Source organism: Ictidomys tridecemlineatus, chromosome 5 (genome assembly GCF_052094955.1).
Source record: "Ictidomys tridecemlineatus isolate mIctTri1 chromosome 5, mIctTri1.hap1, whole genome shotgun sequence".
NCBI classification, from domain to species: domain Eukaryota; kingdom Metazoa; phylum Chordata; class Mammalia; order Rodentia; family Sciuridae; genus Ictidomys; species Ictidomys tridecemlineatus.
Window position 1 is genome coordinate 19,243,325 of NC_135481.1, and position 17,056 is coordinate 19,260,380.

Sequence of the window (17,056 nt, forward strand, 5' to 3'; positions counted from 1 at the left end):
TGTATATATCCACAGTTGCTTTATCCTTTCATCTATTGAAGGATATCTAGGTCGGCTCCACAGTTTAGCTATTGTGAATTGAGCTGCTGTAAACATTGATGTGGCTGTGTTACTATAGTATGCTGATTTAAGTCCTTTGGGTATATACCCAGTGGGGTATCTGGATCAACTGGTGGTTCCATTCCAAGTTTTCTAAGGAAAACTGCTTTCCAGATTGGTTGCACCAATTTGCAGTCCCACCAGCAATGTATGAATGTGTCTTTTCCCCTCACATCCAATTGTTGTCTGTGTTCTTGTTTGCTAGGTATTTCTTATTCTTGTGTCTATATGGTTTATCTTTGCCTGTAAAGACTGAAGATAGGTATCAAAATCAAAGTCCTAAGGAAACACGGTTTTAATGATTGGTTATCTTTAGAGAATCTCTTATTAAATCCTAAAAATGAAAGTGAGACTTTCCTCTGTTTTTTTTGAGAGAACCCTCTTCTCTAAAAACAGAACTGGATAATTGCAACACCTCTTTTCTGAAAACAGATAATTGCCATTCTGACTGGTGTCTCAGAGCTATTTTTAAAGAGCACTTTAAAGCCCACAACTTTTATAGACCAATATATTATATGTAAAAACAAAACAAAACAAAACAAAAACCTTTGTTTTATCTTTTATTCTCCCCTTTGGGAACTATAAATTTTGAAATAAAAATTGAGTTTAATTTAGGAAATGTTTATTTTATTTTTTTATTGGTTGTTCAAAACATTACAAAGTTCATGACATATCATCTTTCATACATTTGATTCAAGTGAGTTATGAACTCCCATTTTTACCCCAAATACAAATTGCAGAATCACATCAGTTACACATTCACATTTTTACATAATGCCATATTAGTGACTGTTGTATTCTGCTGCCTTTCCTATCCCCTACTATCCCCCTCCCCTCCCCTCCCATCTTCCCTCTCTACCTAATCTGTTGTTGTTCAGTTCTCTCCCTTGTTTTTTCCCTCCCCATTCCCCTCACAACCTCTTATATGTGATTTCATATAACGTTGAGAGTTTCCTTCAGTTTCCATGCAATTTCCCTTCTCTCTCCCTTTCCCTCCCACCACTCGCCTCTGTTTTATGTTAATCTTTTCCTCATGCTCTTCCTCCCTGCTCAGTTCTTAGTTGCTCTCCTTAAATCAAAGAAGACATTTGGCATTTATTTTTTAAGGATTGACTAGCTTCACTTAGCATAATCTGCTCTAATGCCATCCATTTCCCTGCAAATTCCATGATTTTGTCATTTTTTAGTGCTGCGTAATACTCCATGGTGTATAAATGCCACATTTTTTTTTATCAATTCATCTATTGAAGGGCATCTAGGTTGGTTCCAAAGTCTAGCTATTGTGAATTGTGCTACTATGATCATTGATGTGGCAGTATCCCTATAGTACGCTCTTTTAAGGTCCTCAGGGAATAGTCTGAGAAGGGCAATAGCTGGGTCAAATGGTGGTTCCATTCCTAGCTTTCCCAGGAATCTCCATACTGCTTTCCATATTGACCGCACCAATTTGCAGTCCCACCAGCAATGTACAAGTGTACCCTTTTCCCCCACATCCTCGCCAGCACTTATTGTTGTTTGACTTCATAATGGCTGCCAATCTTACTGGAGTGAGATGGTATCTTAGGGTGGTTTTGATTTGCATTTCTCTGACTGCTAGAGATGGTTAGCATTTTTTCATGTACTTATTGATTGATTGTATGTCCTCCTCTGAGAAGTGTCTGTTCAGGTCCTTGGCCCATTTGTTGATTGGGTTATTTGTTATCATATTGTTTAATTTTTTGAGTTCTTTGTATATTCTGGAAATTAGAGCTCTATCTGAAGTGTGAGGAGTAAAGATTTGTTCCCAAGATGTAGGCTCCCTATTTACCTCTCTTATTGTTTCTTTTGTTGAGAAAAAACTTTTTAGTTTGAGTAAGTCCCATTTGTTGATTCTAGTTATTAACTCTTGTGCTATGGGCATCCTATTAAGGAATTTGAAGCCCGACCCCACAATATGTAGATTGGAGCCAACTTTTTCTTCTGTCAGGCTCAGAGTCTCTGATTTGATATCAAGCTCTTTGATCCATTTTGAGTTAACTTTTGTGCATGGCGAGAGAAGGTTCAGCTTCATTTTGTTGCATATGGATTTTCAGTTTTCCCAGCACCATTTGTTGAAGATGCTATCCTTCCTCCATTGCATGCTTTTAGCCCCTTTATCAAATGTAAGAAAGTTGTAATTTTGTGGATTGGTCTCTGTGTCCTCTATTCTGTACCATTGGTCCACCTGCCTGTTTTGGTACCAGTACCATGCTGTTTTTATTACTATTGCTCTGTAGTACAGTTTGAAATCTGGTATCGCTATACCTCCAGATTCACACTTCCTGCTTAGAATTGCTTTTGCTATTCTGGGTCTTTTGTTTTTCCATATGAATTTCATGATTGCTTTTTCTATTTCTACAAGAAATGCTGTTGGGATTTTGATTGGCATTGCTTTTAAACCTGTAGAGAACTTTGTGTAATATCGCCATTTTGATGATGTTAGTTCTGCCTATTTATGAACAGGGTACATTTTTCCATCTTCTAAGATCTTCTTCTATCTCTCTCTTTAGGGTTCTGTAGTTTTCATTGTATAAATCTTTCACCTCTTTTGTTAGGTTGATTCCCAAGTATTTTATTTTTTTGAGGATATTGTGAATGGAGTGGTTTTCCTCATTTCCATTTCAGAAGTTTTGTTGCTGATATACAGGAATGCCTTTGATTTATGCGTGTTGATTTTATATCCTGCCACTTTGCTGAATTCATTTATTACCTCTAGCAGTTTCTTTGTAGACCCTTTTGGGTCTGTTAGATATATTATCATATCATCCACAAATAGTGATAATTTAAGTTCTTCTTTTCCTATTTTTATGCCTTTAATTTCTTTTGTCTGTCTAATTGCTCTGGCTAGTATTTCAAGAACTAAATTGAATAGAAGTGGTGAGAGAGGGCATCCCTGTCTAGTTCCAGATTTTAGAGGGAATGCCTTCAGTTTTTCTCCATTTAGAATGATGCTAGCCTGAAGCTTAGCATATATAGCTTTTTCAATGTTGAGGTAAGTTCCTGTTATCCCTAGTTTTTGTAGTGTTTTGAACATAAAGGGATGCTGTACTTTGTCGAATGCTTTTTTTGCATCTATCGAGATGATCATATGGTTCTTATCTTTAATTCTATTGATGTGGTGAATAACATTTATTGATTTCCGCATATTGAACCAGCCTTGCATCCCAGGGATGAATCCTACTTGATCATGGTGCACAATTTTTTTGATATGCTTTTGTATTCTATTCACCAGGATTTTATTGAGAATTTTTGCATCTAAGTTCATTAGAGATATTGGTCTGTAGTTTTCTTTCTTTGAAGTGTCTTTGTCTGGTTTCGGGATCCGGGTGATGTTGGCCTCATAGAATGAATTTTGAAGAGCTCCTTCTTTTTCTGTTTCTTGAAGTAGCTTGAAAAGTATTGGTATTAATTCTTCTTTGAAGGTTTTGTAAAACTCTGCTCTATACCCATCCGGTCCAGGGCTTTTCTTGGTTGGTGGTCTTTTGATGGTCTTCTATTTCTTCCTTTGTTATTGGTCTGTTTAAATTGTGTGTCTTCGTGAGTCAATCTGGGCAGATCATATAACTTAAGAAATTTATCGATATCTTCACTATCTTCTATTTTATTGGAATATAGGGTTTCAAAATACTTTCTAATTATCTTCTGTATTTCTGTAGTGTCTGTTGTGATATTGTCTTTTTCATCCTGTATGTTAGTAATTTGAGTTCACTCTCTTCTTCTCTTCATTAGCATGGCTAAGGGTCTGTCGATCTTATTTATTTTTTCAAAGAACCAACTTTTAGTTTTATCAATTTTTTCAATTTTTTTTTGTTTCAATTTCGTTTATTTCTGCTCTGATTTTAATTATTTCTTGTCTTCTACTACATTTGCTGTTGTTTTGCTCTTTCTTTTCTAGGATTTTAAGATGTAGTGTGAGTTCATTTATTTGTTGGTTTTTTCTTTTTTTGAGGAATGAACTCCAGGAAATGAATTTCCCTCTTAAAACTGCTTTTATTTTGTCCCATAGATTCCAGTATGTTGTGTCTGTATTGACGTTTATCTCTAAGAATTTTTTTATTTCCTCCTTTATGTCTTCTGTAACTCATTGATCATTCAGTAACATATTGTTCATTTTCCAGGTGATGCAGGATTTTTCCTTCCTTCTTTTATCATTGATTTCCAGTTTCATTCCATTATGGTCAGATAATTTGCATATTATTATCTCCACACCTTTATATTTACTGAGAGTCGCCCTATGGCATAATATATGGTCTATCTTTGAGTAGGATCCATGTGCTGCTGAGAAGAACGTGTATCCACTTGATAATGGTTGATATGTTCTATATATGTCGGTTAAGTGTAGGTTATTGATTGCGTTATTGAGTTTTATAGTTTCTTTGTTCAGCTTTTGTCTAGAGGATCTGTCCAATGGCAAGAGCGGTGTGTTGAAGTCACCCATAATTATTGTGTTGTGGTCTATTTGACTCTTGAACTTGAGGAGAGTTTGTTTTCTGAATGTTGCAGCACCATTGTTTGGTGCATACAAATTGATAATTGTTACGTCTTGATGGTGGATGGTTCCTTTTAACAGTATATAGTGTCCTTCTTTATCCCTTTTGATTAACTTAGGTTTAAATTGATTTTATTCTATATGAGTATGGCTACTCCTGCTTGCTTCCGAGGGCCATTTGAGTGGTATGATTTTTCCCAGCCTTTCACCTTCAGCCTGTTTATGTCTTTTCCTATCATATGAATCTCCTGAAGGCAGCGTTTTGTTGGGTTTGTTTTTTTAATCCAGGTTCCTAGCCTATGTCTCTTGATTGGTGAATTTAAGCCATTAACATTTAAGGTTACAATTGAAATGGTTTGTACTTCCAGTCATGTTTATTTATTTATTTTAGTTTGGCTAGTTTTTCCTCTTTGGTTATTTTTCTCCCCCTTTACTGAGATATCTCCCACTGTTAGTTTTGGGCGCTATTTTTCAATTCCTCTTCGTGTAGTATTTTGCTCAAAATGCTTTGTAGTGCTGGTTTTCTGGCTGCGAATTCTTTTAGCTTTTGTTTATTGTGAAATATTTTAATTTTATTGTCAAAGCTGAAGCTTAATTTTGCTGGGTACGGTATTCTTGGTTGAAATCCATTATTTTTCAGCGTTTGAAATACGTTGTTCCAGGATCTTCTCGCTTTCAAAGTCTGTGATGAAAAATCAGTCGTTACCCTAATTGGTTTACCCCTGAATGTAATCTGCCTCCTTTCTGTTTGGGGTCCTGTAGGCTTCCAGGATTTGGCAGTTCATTCCATCTTTCATCTCTGGGAAGCTTTCTAGGATTATTTCATTTAATAAGTTGTCCATTCCTTTGGTTTGAACCTCTGTGCCTTCTTCTATCCCAATGACTCTCAAATTTGTTTTTTTTTATGAGATCCCATGTCTCTTGGATAGATTGCTTGTGAGATTTAAGCATCCTTTCTGTGTTGACTATATTCTTTTCAAGTTGATAAACTTTGTCTTCATTATCTGATGTTCTGACTTCTACTTGATCTAGTCTATTTGTAATATTCTCATTAGAGTTTTTAATCTGGTTTATTGTTTCCTGCATTTCTAGGATTACTGTTTTTTTTAAAATCTCTATCTCTTGGTAAAGCTCGTTCTTTGCAGTTTGAAATTGTTTGTTTGATTCATTTTCAAAATATACTTTCATTGCTTGGATTTGCTGTCTCATGTCTTCTCTAATATTCTGTTCCATCTGAGTTAGGTATGCCTTGATTTCTTTCCCTGTCCATGTTTCTGATGCTTCTAGGTCCTCCTGTAGATTTAAGTTGTCCTGCATTGTTTGTAATCCTTTTTTCCTTTGTTTTTTCATCAGGAAATGTTTATTGAGTGTATACTATGTGCCAGGTACTTTTCTAGGTTCTACAAGCAATAGTGAACAAAATAAAGTCCCTTGCCTTCATGAAACTTACATTGTTCTTTATTCCTTCCCTTTCCACAAACTCTTCCCTTCCGCTTCCTTTCCTTTGCTGTTACTTCTTCACTGTCTTCACTTAGTAAACAGAGAGAGGTGTGTTGATTATGAAGGAATGTGGACATTTAGCAAATCTGATAGAATAAGCTGTCCTTCTAGCAACTCCTATTGTTTTTTTTTTTTTAAGTGGGCTCCCTTACCAGATTAGGGAAAAATATATAAATACACTGTAAATATTTAGACATTTTAACTCCCCCACCCATTTTATCTCTTAGGATAAGGACTCAAGAGTCATTTTTAAAGCATGGAGGTTTTGTTAGGTATTTCTTATTCTTGTATCTATATGGTTTATCTTTGCCTGTATAGACTGAAGATAGGTATCAAAATCAAAGTCCTGAGGAAACACAGTTTTAATGATTGGTTATCTTTAGAGAATCTATTATTAAATCCTAAATATGAAAGTGAGACTTTTACCTGTTTGTTTTTGAGAGAACCCTCTTCTCTAAAAAGAGAACTGGATAATTTCAAGGTTTTGTTATAGTACTGTCTATGGAGTCTGGAATAATGAGTACAATATTCATATAAGGATGAGTATATGTAGGGACCTGTAAATCTTTCAGAAAACGTATTTAGAAACTTTTAAATAATATTTTTCCACATCCACTGTTATTTTTGAAGAGAAGAAATGCTTACTACTTTCCTAACCTTTATCTTGGTTGATAGAGGTTGATCAACAAGCTGAAGAAGCTGACCATGCCCAGCAGGCACAGACACCTGTTACCACGAGCCCATCAGCCTCAAGCACAACTTCCTTTATGAGCAGCTCCCTTGAGGACACCACAACTGCCACCACTCCAGTCACTGACACAGAAACGGTGCCTGCATCTGAGTCCCCAGGAGTGATGCCACTTAGTCTTCTCAGGTAGAGAAGTTGACCTTTAATGTCTGCTATTTCTGATGCCTCTAGTTCTCCAGGCATGGTTGTTTTCTTAATGAATAGTGGGCCCAACTGAATGAACCCCGGTGTTCTGGAGCTAGAAAGAACCTGAGATCATTTAGTAAAGCCCATTTAAATGAAGTTGGAAATGTCCCTCAGAAGTTTAATAAGTTACCTCAAAGTCTCACAGTGGTAGACCCAGGTCTAATCAGCCATGCCACTGATGAGCAAGGGCTCCAACACTTGAGTGCTGTCTTAGTGATGATTTTTTGTTTGTTTGTTTGAGCTTTGGAATTTTTTTCCTTCAGAAGATAAATACTTGTGTTTTGAACATTAGTTTCAATAAAAAGCTCATATCCATGAATATATTTTTTCATTTAAGCATAATTCTTTATACTTTTATTTGTACTATAAGATCAAATAAGTGTACCTTTTCAAATGAAAAGGCATGTTTTATGATGCTTCTTTAGCCAACCCTACTTAATAGGTTTGTAAATTCCAAATAACGTTTACTTATTTAAATTTAGTTTTGTTTCAGCTTGTCAGATATGTACACAAAGGAAAACTTCAGAAAGAAGACTGTTCTGATCTCTCTTAACTGTGGCTTAAGTGAAAAAAGGGAAACAAATGTTTAGTGTTTCTTTTTAAAGTTATCTTTTTCCCTTCTTCTTACTTGACAGGTCATTTTTATATCTATTCTGTAGACCAATATCTTAGAAAGTAGAAGAGGAGAATGGTTGTCTTGTAGTGAGTCTCAATATTTGGACATGTGTACATTATTTCCTATTTTAATTTTATGCTAATAACCATTGCTGTTTTCTCAAAGGCAAATGTTCTCTAGTTATCCAACTACCACTGTACTTCCCACACGTCGGGCACAGACTCCTCCAATATCGTCGTTACCAACTTCTCCTTCTGATGAAGTAGGAAGGAGGCAAAGTTTAACTTCTCCTGATTCACAGTCAGCAAGGCCAGCTAATCGTACAGGTGAGTGTGTTTTCATTTACTTTGACACCCAAACATCTTGGCATTCCAGATGTATGGACTTTATTATGTGAACATTATAGTTTGTCTTCACTGAAGGTAAAGCAGTGATTTTAATGAAGGAGAACTGCACCCATCAAATTGAATGGCTTCTTCATTTGAAACTAGATTAAATTGTGACTTAAAAGATAAATAACATACTATATATGAGTCATATCAGACTTTTCTTCTTTCATGATATAGACAATTTTTAGTGATATAAATTTCCCTCTACACATACTTTAGCTGCAACTTACACATTTTCAAATGCTGTGTCTTCATTTTCATTTAGTTTAAAGTACTTTCTAATTTACCTTTGAGATCTTTTTTGATGTCTGGGTTATTTGGAAGTGTGTTATTTAGTTTTCAGATATTTAGGGACTTTAGTTCTAGATATCTTGCTGATTTTTAAAATTCTACTTTTATTGTCATAAAAGAACATATCTTGGGCTGGGGATGTGGCTCAAGCGGTAGCGCGCTCGCCTGGTATGCGTGCGATCCGGGTTCGATCCTCAGCACCACATACCAACAAAGATGTTGTGTCCACTGAGAACTGAAAAATAAATATTAAAAATTATCTCTCTCTCTCCTCTCTCACTCTCTCTTTAAAAAAAAAAAAAAGAACATATCTTGTGTGTGTTTTTTTCTTTTTTGTGGTACTAGGGATTGAACCATCAGTATTTTGTGCATGCCAGGCAATTACTCTACCACTGAGGTACACCCACTCCCACCAAGCCTAAAGGACATATTAGTGGAGGACCAACTAATGTATCTAAAAGGAATGATGAAATTAGAAATCATCATCATTATAATAATTCAGCCATTAAATATAAATGGATGCTATTGAGTAAAACTTTGATGAGGAGTCAAAAATTCACACTCTTATAATACCTCCACAAATATACTTTTTAGTTTTAAAGGGAAAAAGGAAAAGAGTATCTTTGCTGTGGAGAAACCTGGCAGATCCCATCTAACTCAAGTAAGCAAAGTTAACATCACCAGAAGTGAGACAGATTGAAATTGTGTATCTTGGCTAGCATAATCCCAAGACTTAGGCAAAAGAATCTCAAGTTTGAGGCCTGTCTCAGCATCCAGTGAGACCCTGTTTCAAAATTTAAAAATAAAATGGACTAGGGATGTAGCTCAATGGTAAAGCACCCATGGGTTTATCCCCGGTATCAAAAAGTTTAAAAAAGAAGAGGAAGAAAGAAATTGCATATCATATATATCATCTAATAGAATGCAATGAGAAAATACTAAAAAGCATTAATCTGAATCTAATCATGAGGAAGCAACAACAAATTTAAATTGAGCTACATTATACAAAATCTCTTATCTTCAAAATATCAAATATCTAATCTTGAAATATCTAATCTTTGAAATGTCAAAATGATTGAAGGAGATAGAAGAGAATTGACAACTAAATAAAATGCAAAGATAATCTGATCCCAGATTAGATCCTTTGCTGTAAAGGACATTGCTGAGACACTTAATATGCTTATTCAGGAGAGTATTCTTATTTATAGGAGTTACATATTAACATATTTAGGGGAGGTAGAACATCAGGTCTGCTACTTACTCTGCATTGGTTCAGGATAAAAAATTCTTTGTACTATTCTTGCAAATTTCCTGTAAGTTTGAAATTTTTTTAAAGGAATTTTCAGCAAGTTTATTTTATATTACTAGCAGATTTATCTGTTTGAAAACCTTTATGTTGCTATAATAAGCTTAGTCATAGCATATTTTACTAGAGTAAGATTTTATTTAGACATTTTCAGGAAATTGGAGACTTACAGCTATTGTGAGAACTTACATTTAGGCCTTTACTTCTTTTTCTTTTGCTTCAGCCTTGTCAGATCCAAGCAGTAGACTTTCAACTTCTCCTCCTCCTCCAGCAATTGCTGTTCCATTGCTGGAAATGGGGTTCTCACTCCGACAGATTGCCAAAGCCATGGAAGCTACAGGTGGGATAAATTTTTATTTATTAGTATCTGTAGATATGAGAAGTCCTACCTTGGTGAAGGCAAAGTATTTTTAAAGAGGTCATAAATCTTGGTAAGATTTTTACACCAGATCCATGTAACTGTTACCATTTACAAGGGCATGAGACAAAACACTTCAAAACTGATAGCAACATAACTAATTACTTTGTCCAAATTAAGTATCAGAATTTTTTCCCCCTATATAGGTGCTCGAGGAGAGGCTGATGCCCAGAATATTACTGTCCTTGCCATGTGGATGATAGAGCACCCTGGGCATGAGGATGAGGAAGAGCCCCAGCCAGGCAGCACAACTGACTCCAGGCATGGAGCAGCAGTTTTAGGCAGTGGTGGAAAGTCAAATGATCCCTGTTATTTGCAGTCACCAGGAGACATACCGTCAGCAGATGCTGCTGAAATGGAGGAAGGCTTTAGTGAAAGGTGAAATTCCAATTTCTTTTTTTAAATTTCTTTTTCTTATTTCTGTTCCATGTGTTAAAAATAGTTCCTCCAAAATAACCATTTATTTCACTTCATAAATGTTTCTAGTGATGAATAAAGTTGGTAAATGTAGTTATGTGAAAAGAGATGGGCATTTATAAGCTTATGTTTCTGTGAGGAGTAAAAATGAGAAGTTTTGATAAGAATGGATGTTTTCATGAAAAGCAGGAAGTGCATAAGTTTTATGTAAAAGTTAGCTGGAAAAAGGAAACTGAAAATTAAAAGTTTATTTTAAAGTAAAATAAACACCCTGATAAAAACAGTTTTATCTCACAAGGGATATAATATAGAATGTTCATTTTAGTGATAGAGATTAATTAACGTATTTGATAGAATTGGACTGTCTCAGTATAGTTAAATTTAAATTTTCATTTTATCCTAATTTTCAGTATCTAGTATAATATGTCCCTTGTAAAAAGAATTCTGAGATGATGCCTTCCCTTAAATGACGTGTAATAAAATATTCTAAAATCCTCCTTAAAATCTTTTCTCCTGGGGCTGGGCTTGTGGCTCAGTGGTAGAGTGCTCATCTAGCATGTGCAACGCTCTGAGTTTGATCCTCAGCACTGTATAAAAATAAATTAATTAATTAAACTATAACTAAAAAAATATTTTTTAAAATATATCTTTTCTCCTGCAGCACTTCTTATGATATTAGACCTTCTTCATTTTTCATCTCTATGGTGGAGTTGTATAATTACCAAGTCTGTGTTTTATAAAATGCAGACTTTTTCTAACAAGCTCAGTGAATATTTTCATAATTTATTTTGAAATATCTATTCATAATAATTTCAAATTATAAGTATTTAATTATTTAGGATTTATTTAAATATTTTATTCTATTCAAATATTTTATCTTCTTTTTCGTTTTGGTGTTGGGGAATGAACCCAGGGCTTCACTTATAATAAGTAAGCACAATGACCACTGAGCCACATCCCCAGTCCTAATCTAATTTTAATTTGAATCTGAACTAAGCACCATTTCACTATTGGTGGAATTAAAAATCAGGTACACATTCTCTCAGAGCATATGATATTATTTATAATTTAGGAACTTTGCAAGGGACAAAAGACAGATTTCAAAGTTTTATCATAGGCTAAAGACATATCTCAGTGGTAGAGCAAGTGAATACTTAAGCTTCACAAAGCCCAGGGTTCAATCCCCAGCATTAAAAAAATTTTTTTTTCAAAAGCATATTTTTTTCTCAAGACATTTAGAGAAAAATGTAGTGCCACAAGAAAGCTTACACCTTGCTTTCTTTTCATGGTATGTTGCTTTCAAACTTGTACTTGTAGCACTGATAATCTGGATCATACAGAGAATGCAGCTTCTGGAAGTGGACCACCAGCTAGAGGTCGCTCAGCAGTAACAAGAAGGCACAAGTTTGATTTAGCAGCTCGCACATTGCTAGCGAGAGCAGGTAATTATATTTCAACTTCTCTTGTAAGGGCAGCAATAAAGAAGATGTAACTAATAATACTAAGTATTCAGTCCACCCACATTAACAAAATTACTATTTGTATATAATTTTCTACATATTTGCATAATTTTACTTAATTGAAATGAGAGTATACATGTAAAGATTTATTTTTTAAGTTCCCTCTGATGTAGAAGGCTATATAGGCCACTTATAAGTTTTGAGAAATTTTACAAATGATCCCTCAGAAGTGATGATGAATATTTGATATTTACTATCAGTGGTGAGATACTTATCATCAGTGGTGAGAAGGAACTAGAAAGGACACTGCCCAAAAAAGTGTAGGCACAGACTTTTTTTGATGTATTCTGTTAGGTACTCACCAGTAGATAAGGCCCTACCTAAGCAAAAATAAATTCCCTCAATTCATTAGTAAATTATTATAGGATTATGTTTTAAAGTATAAATTGGGGAATACGTTTTATAAACCAAAAACTGGGATATATGATTTGTCAAAATAGGATTTGATCTTTGAAATATTAGAATTTAAGTAATGATTCAGTCATTTTTGGGAACAGTGAGAAAGAAACTCAGACTGTCCTGGAAAACCCAGGATATATATATTTATCATGAATTGAAAGGGGAATGGCTTAGATAATGCCAAGTGAAGTTAGCCAATAACTTCCCCCCAAAAACCAAATGCTGAATATTTTCTTGGTTATAAGGAGGCTGATTCATAGTGGGATAGGGAGCAGGAGCATGGGAGGAATAGACAAACTTTAGATAGGGCAGAGGGGTTGGAGAGGAAGGGAGGAGGTATGGGGTAATTAATGATGGTGGAATGTGAGATCATTATTATCCAAGTACAGGTATGAAGACACAAATTGGTGTGAATATACTATGTATACAACCAGAGATATGAAAAATTGTGCTGTATATGTATAATAAGAATTATAATGCATTCCGCTATCATATATAAATAAAAAATTCAAAAAAATTTTAAAAAGCAAAAAATAAAAATAAAAAAAATAAACCTGAAAGAATAATAACAGCTAACATTTATTGAATGTTTTTCTATACAAAAACTAACATTATAAAGAATTTTTCATGGGTTATCTTGTTTAAACATTTAGCCCAGTGAGACAGGAGTGCTATTATTGTCCCTATTTTATAGGAGATGAAACACATGTGATAGGTTTGTTGTATAGGATGAGTTTGGTACTCATCTTATGTGTGGCAGTTAAGAACTGGCAAAATATTCAGAATTACTTTATTCATGCAAATAAAATACCGTTTCTGTTTTGTTCTGAGCGGGGTTATACCGCTCTGTGCAGGCCCACAGGAATCAAAGTCGGAGAGAAGGAATATCTTTGCAGCAAGACCCAGGGGCGTTGTATGACTTTAATTTAGATGAGGAATTGGAAATTGATCTTGATGATGAAGCAATGGAAGCTATGTTTGGACAAGACCTGACCAGTGACAATGATATTCTGGGAATGTGGATCCCAGAGGTACTGGATTGGCCTACCTGGGTGTGTGTGACTGCAGCGGGGGCTGCTCTGACTTATTTTCCTGCCCTCCTATTCATGTATCTTACTAACAGCAGCCTTGTATTGAGTTGAAGTCTCTAAAAAGCCTTACATCTCATCTTGATGTTTGGGGATTTAATGCTTGAAGTTGCTTTGATACCTACAAACCAATATGAAAACGTTTCTCTGTTGCTTTTTCTGCAATTTTACTGCTTCTTTCCCCAGACTAGATGAAGAGAGCCATATTGTGGCAATATTTGATTGTAATGTCAAAGGTAGATAACAAAACAAGCATCAGTCCCCATAGATGCTGCTGGGTTAGGTAACATAACTGCTTCATTCACATTGCTGTCTGAGTGCATGCTCTTCTCCTTCATAGGTTCCATTTAATCACTGTTAATATCTCATTCTGGGAACCAGTGCCCACCAAGATATTTTAAATACCTTCATCCAGGGACAGGGTACATGTGGGTTTGTATGTATAAATTGATTAGCATTACAATTTTATAGTAGAGAGACTAAAAAGTTCTTAGACATAAATCTTATAGGAAACTAACTGCCATATTAAGTCAGTAAAATAACTGCACCTTAATGACTTTTCTCAGAAATTCAGAAAATAGATTTAGCATTTTATAGCCAGATAAAAAGTAGTTATTTTCACTTGAGAGGGTTTTTATTATTATTATTATTTTAATAATTGCTTTAAGATAGGGCAGATTGTCATGTTCTTAACTCTTTTCTCACTCTTCTCATATTGCAATTTATTGTGGATCTCAATTCTGATTTTTAAAAATTAATTAATTAATTAATTAATTAATTTTATGGTACTGGGAATTGAACTCAGAGACCCTCTACCACTGAGCCCTTTTTATTTTATTTTGAAATAGGATCAGTATTACTAAGTTCCTAAGGTAGCCTCGAATTTAGGGTCTTCTGCCTCAGCCTCCAAAGTTGTAGGCATGCCTCACTGCCTGGCTTGAATTCTTATTTAAAAGAAATTTTTATGAAGTATTAATGAAAATATTGTGAATATTTTAAGATATGTAAACAAAGTAGTTAAGATTGTAAACAACCTATTTACCTCTTAATTTTATGTTAACTTGACTATAATAATTTGGTATGAAATCATTTTATGCAGCATGTTTGTGAGTCTGAAGATAGGGAAGAAGTGGTGGTATGTGAACTGTGTGAATGCAGTGTCGTCAGCTTCAATCAGCACATGAAGAGAAACCACCCAGGCTGTGGGCGCAGTGCAAATCGTCAGGGCTATCGCAGTAATGGCTCTTATGTGGATGGCTGGTTCGGTGGTGAATGTGGGAGTGGAAATCCATACTACCTGCTATGTGGAAGCTGCAGGGAGAAGTATTTAGCTCTGAAGACTAAGTCCAAGACAACAAATTCTGAAAGGTACCTTGAAATTGTGTAGATATCTAGGCTCTATGAATATCATATACCTTAAGAGATAGGAACTGAAGACTTTCCATGTGAGGAATAATTTTTATCTTCCCAAAGTCCTATGATTGCTGAATTGGTGGCAGAAAGTATGGAGAAGTAGGGAATACTTTTAGGATCTCTGAGGTCCTGAAATAGAGGCATGACAGCAGGTCCTTTTAGGATCTCTGAGGTCTTGAAATAGAGGCATGACAGCAGGTCCTTCACTGGAGTTTATTAATCTTTGACTTATTGGCCAGTTTTAGTCAGGACACTTGCCTTAACCCTCAGAAGGCATACAGTCAGTTTTTTTCATTGATGTATTATACCATATTTCTGGCATCTTAATTAATATCTTTTTTTTGGTGAAAAAATAGACTGCTCTGTTTAAATGAGTTGCCATGAAAATATTTTCTCTATATCCTTAATCTCTAGTAAGTAGAATTTTGGTCTTTATTGTCAACTATTAAATCTTAAAGGCTTTTTGGAAGTTTGATTGAAAGAGTTGGTTGTAGATGATCAGGAATCTCCCCAGTTGTTGGGTAAAACAGTCACTGATTTATTAGCATGTGTATACATACTTACTTATAGTTTTTATTAGATTATCCCATAATACAAAACACTTTTATATTTTGCTGCTTTATTAATGACCTATTAAAACATTCTAATGGCTTAATTTGCACAAATTTGGATACTAACTTTTATATAAAAACACAATGTTCTTCATGTTTGGTGCAGGTACAAGGGACAAGCTCCAGATCTAATTGGCAAGCAGGACAGTGTATATGAAGGTAGTTGTTTGTTTTGAGAGCCTCTTTATTTTACATGTATTTTTATATATACTCTCTGCTTAACATTTGTTACTAAAATATACCATGATATATGTCTGTATTTATGTACATATTAACTTGAATATTCTGTAGTAATAACCATAGTTTGAAAGTCAAAGGAAAAAGGACCTGAGCCCAAATATTAGCTTTACTACAGAATGTTAACTTCTGTTTTTCATATTTTTTCCAAAAAGTAAAAAAGAGATGTAGTATATTTTAAATTTACATCCTAATTATTAAAAGTGAAAAATAAAAAATTGAGATGACCATCAATTTTTCTGGAGCACTCATTTACTTGAAATAACCTCTCCTTAATGATTATGGACAGTGTTATGAACGTTTTGTTGGTCCCACAACACTTTTTTTATTGGTTGAAACCTCCATGACCAGTTGTGACATTTCCAATTGTTTATTTTATTTTCAACTATACTGGCTCTTTTTCCCTTCTCTTGTCTCACTCTGCTTCAAGAATGCAGTTTGGTCAGGTCACCAGGAGATGATGTCATAGTTTATGTTGTGGGTAGTGGAATTTGAATCTAGCTTTCTTATATTTATTTATTTTGTGTGCATATGGTTCTGGGAATTGAACCCACAGGCACTTTACCACTGAGCTACACCCCTAGCCCTTTTTATTTTTTATTTTGAGACAGTTTCTTGCTAAGTTGCTAAGGTTGGTCTTGAATTTGTGATCCTCCTGCCTCAGCCTCCCAAATCATTGGGAATACAGGCATGTGTTATCATGCCTAGCTAATCCAGTTGTATTTTAGATATGTCTTATAATAATGATTGCCAGCAGAGCTAAATCATGGTTTATATTCACTTATCATATATTTATTTATTTAAATTCCAGAAGACTGGGACATGTTAGATGTTGATGAAGATGAAAAGCTGACAGGTGAAGAGGAATTTGAATTGCTTGCTGGACCACTTGGTTTAAATGACCGGCGCATTGTACCAGAACCAGTTCAGTTCCCTGACAGTGACCCACTAGGAGCATCAGTGGCAATGGTCACAGCTACCAACAGTATGGAAGAGACTCTTATGCAAATAGGTAAACTGAAATACTAATTTGCATTGGTTTTTATTGTCCATTTTAATTTGTTTCTTAGATAAATAGTAAGTGGTTTAACGTTTTCTTACATGATCAAGTCTCTCTAGCCAGTTGTTTTAACATTTTAGAGGTATGATATAATATTAAGTTTTGATTTTTTTGTGTTTATGAACTATTGAAGTGATAAAAGGATGATTTGTAAAACATGACTAAGGATTTTTTAAACTTTGTTATAAGAGAATTCTTTAACTGACTAAAATTATTGGGCAGCTTTTTTGTTTTTATATTGGTGAAAATAT

General features: G+C 34.7%; 1 protein-coding gene across 6 annotated transcripts in view; it reads left to right on the forward strand.

Annotated features, from left to right (window-relative positions):
* The window catches only part of Herc1 (HECT and RLD domain containing E3 ubiquitin protein ligase family member 1), a 185,104-nt gene that overhangs the window by 126,658 nt on the left and 41,390 nt on the right, over positions 1 to 17,056 (forward strand). For 4 of the 6 annotated variants that reach the window (XM_078049498.1, XM_021727300.3, XM_078049497.1 and 1 more), the window contains exons 39-47: positions 6,782 to 6,980; positions 7,822 to 7,982; positions 9,866 to 9,982; positions 10,207 to 10,438; positions 11,795 to 11,919; positions 13,228 to 13,448; positions 14,584 to 14,852; positions 15,615 to 15,667; positions 16,557 to 16,757. In XM_078049498.1, the coding sequence (XP_077905624.1) occupies positions 6,782 to 6,980; positions 7,822 to 7,982; positions 9,866 to 9,982; positions 10,207 to 10,438; positions 11,795 to 11,919; positions 13,228 to 13,448; positions 14,584 to 14,852; positions 15,615 to 15,667; positions 16,557 to 16,757 (1,578 nt within the window). The remainder of the gene's footprint in view (positions 1 to 6,781; positions 6,981 to 7,821; positions 7,983 to 9,865; positions 9,983 to 10,206; positions 10,439 to 11,794; positions 11,920 to 13,227; positions 13,449 to 14,583; positions 14,853 to 15,614; positions 15,668 to 16,556; positions 16,758 to 17,056) is intronic. The other 2 variants (XM_078049495.1, XM_078049496.1) reach the window with 2 other exon arrangements.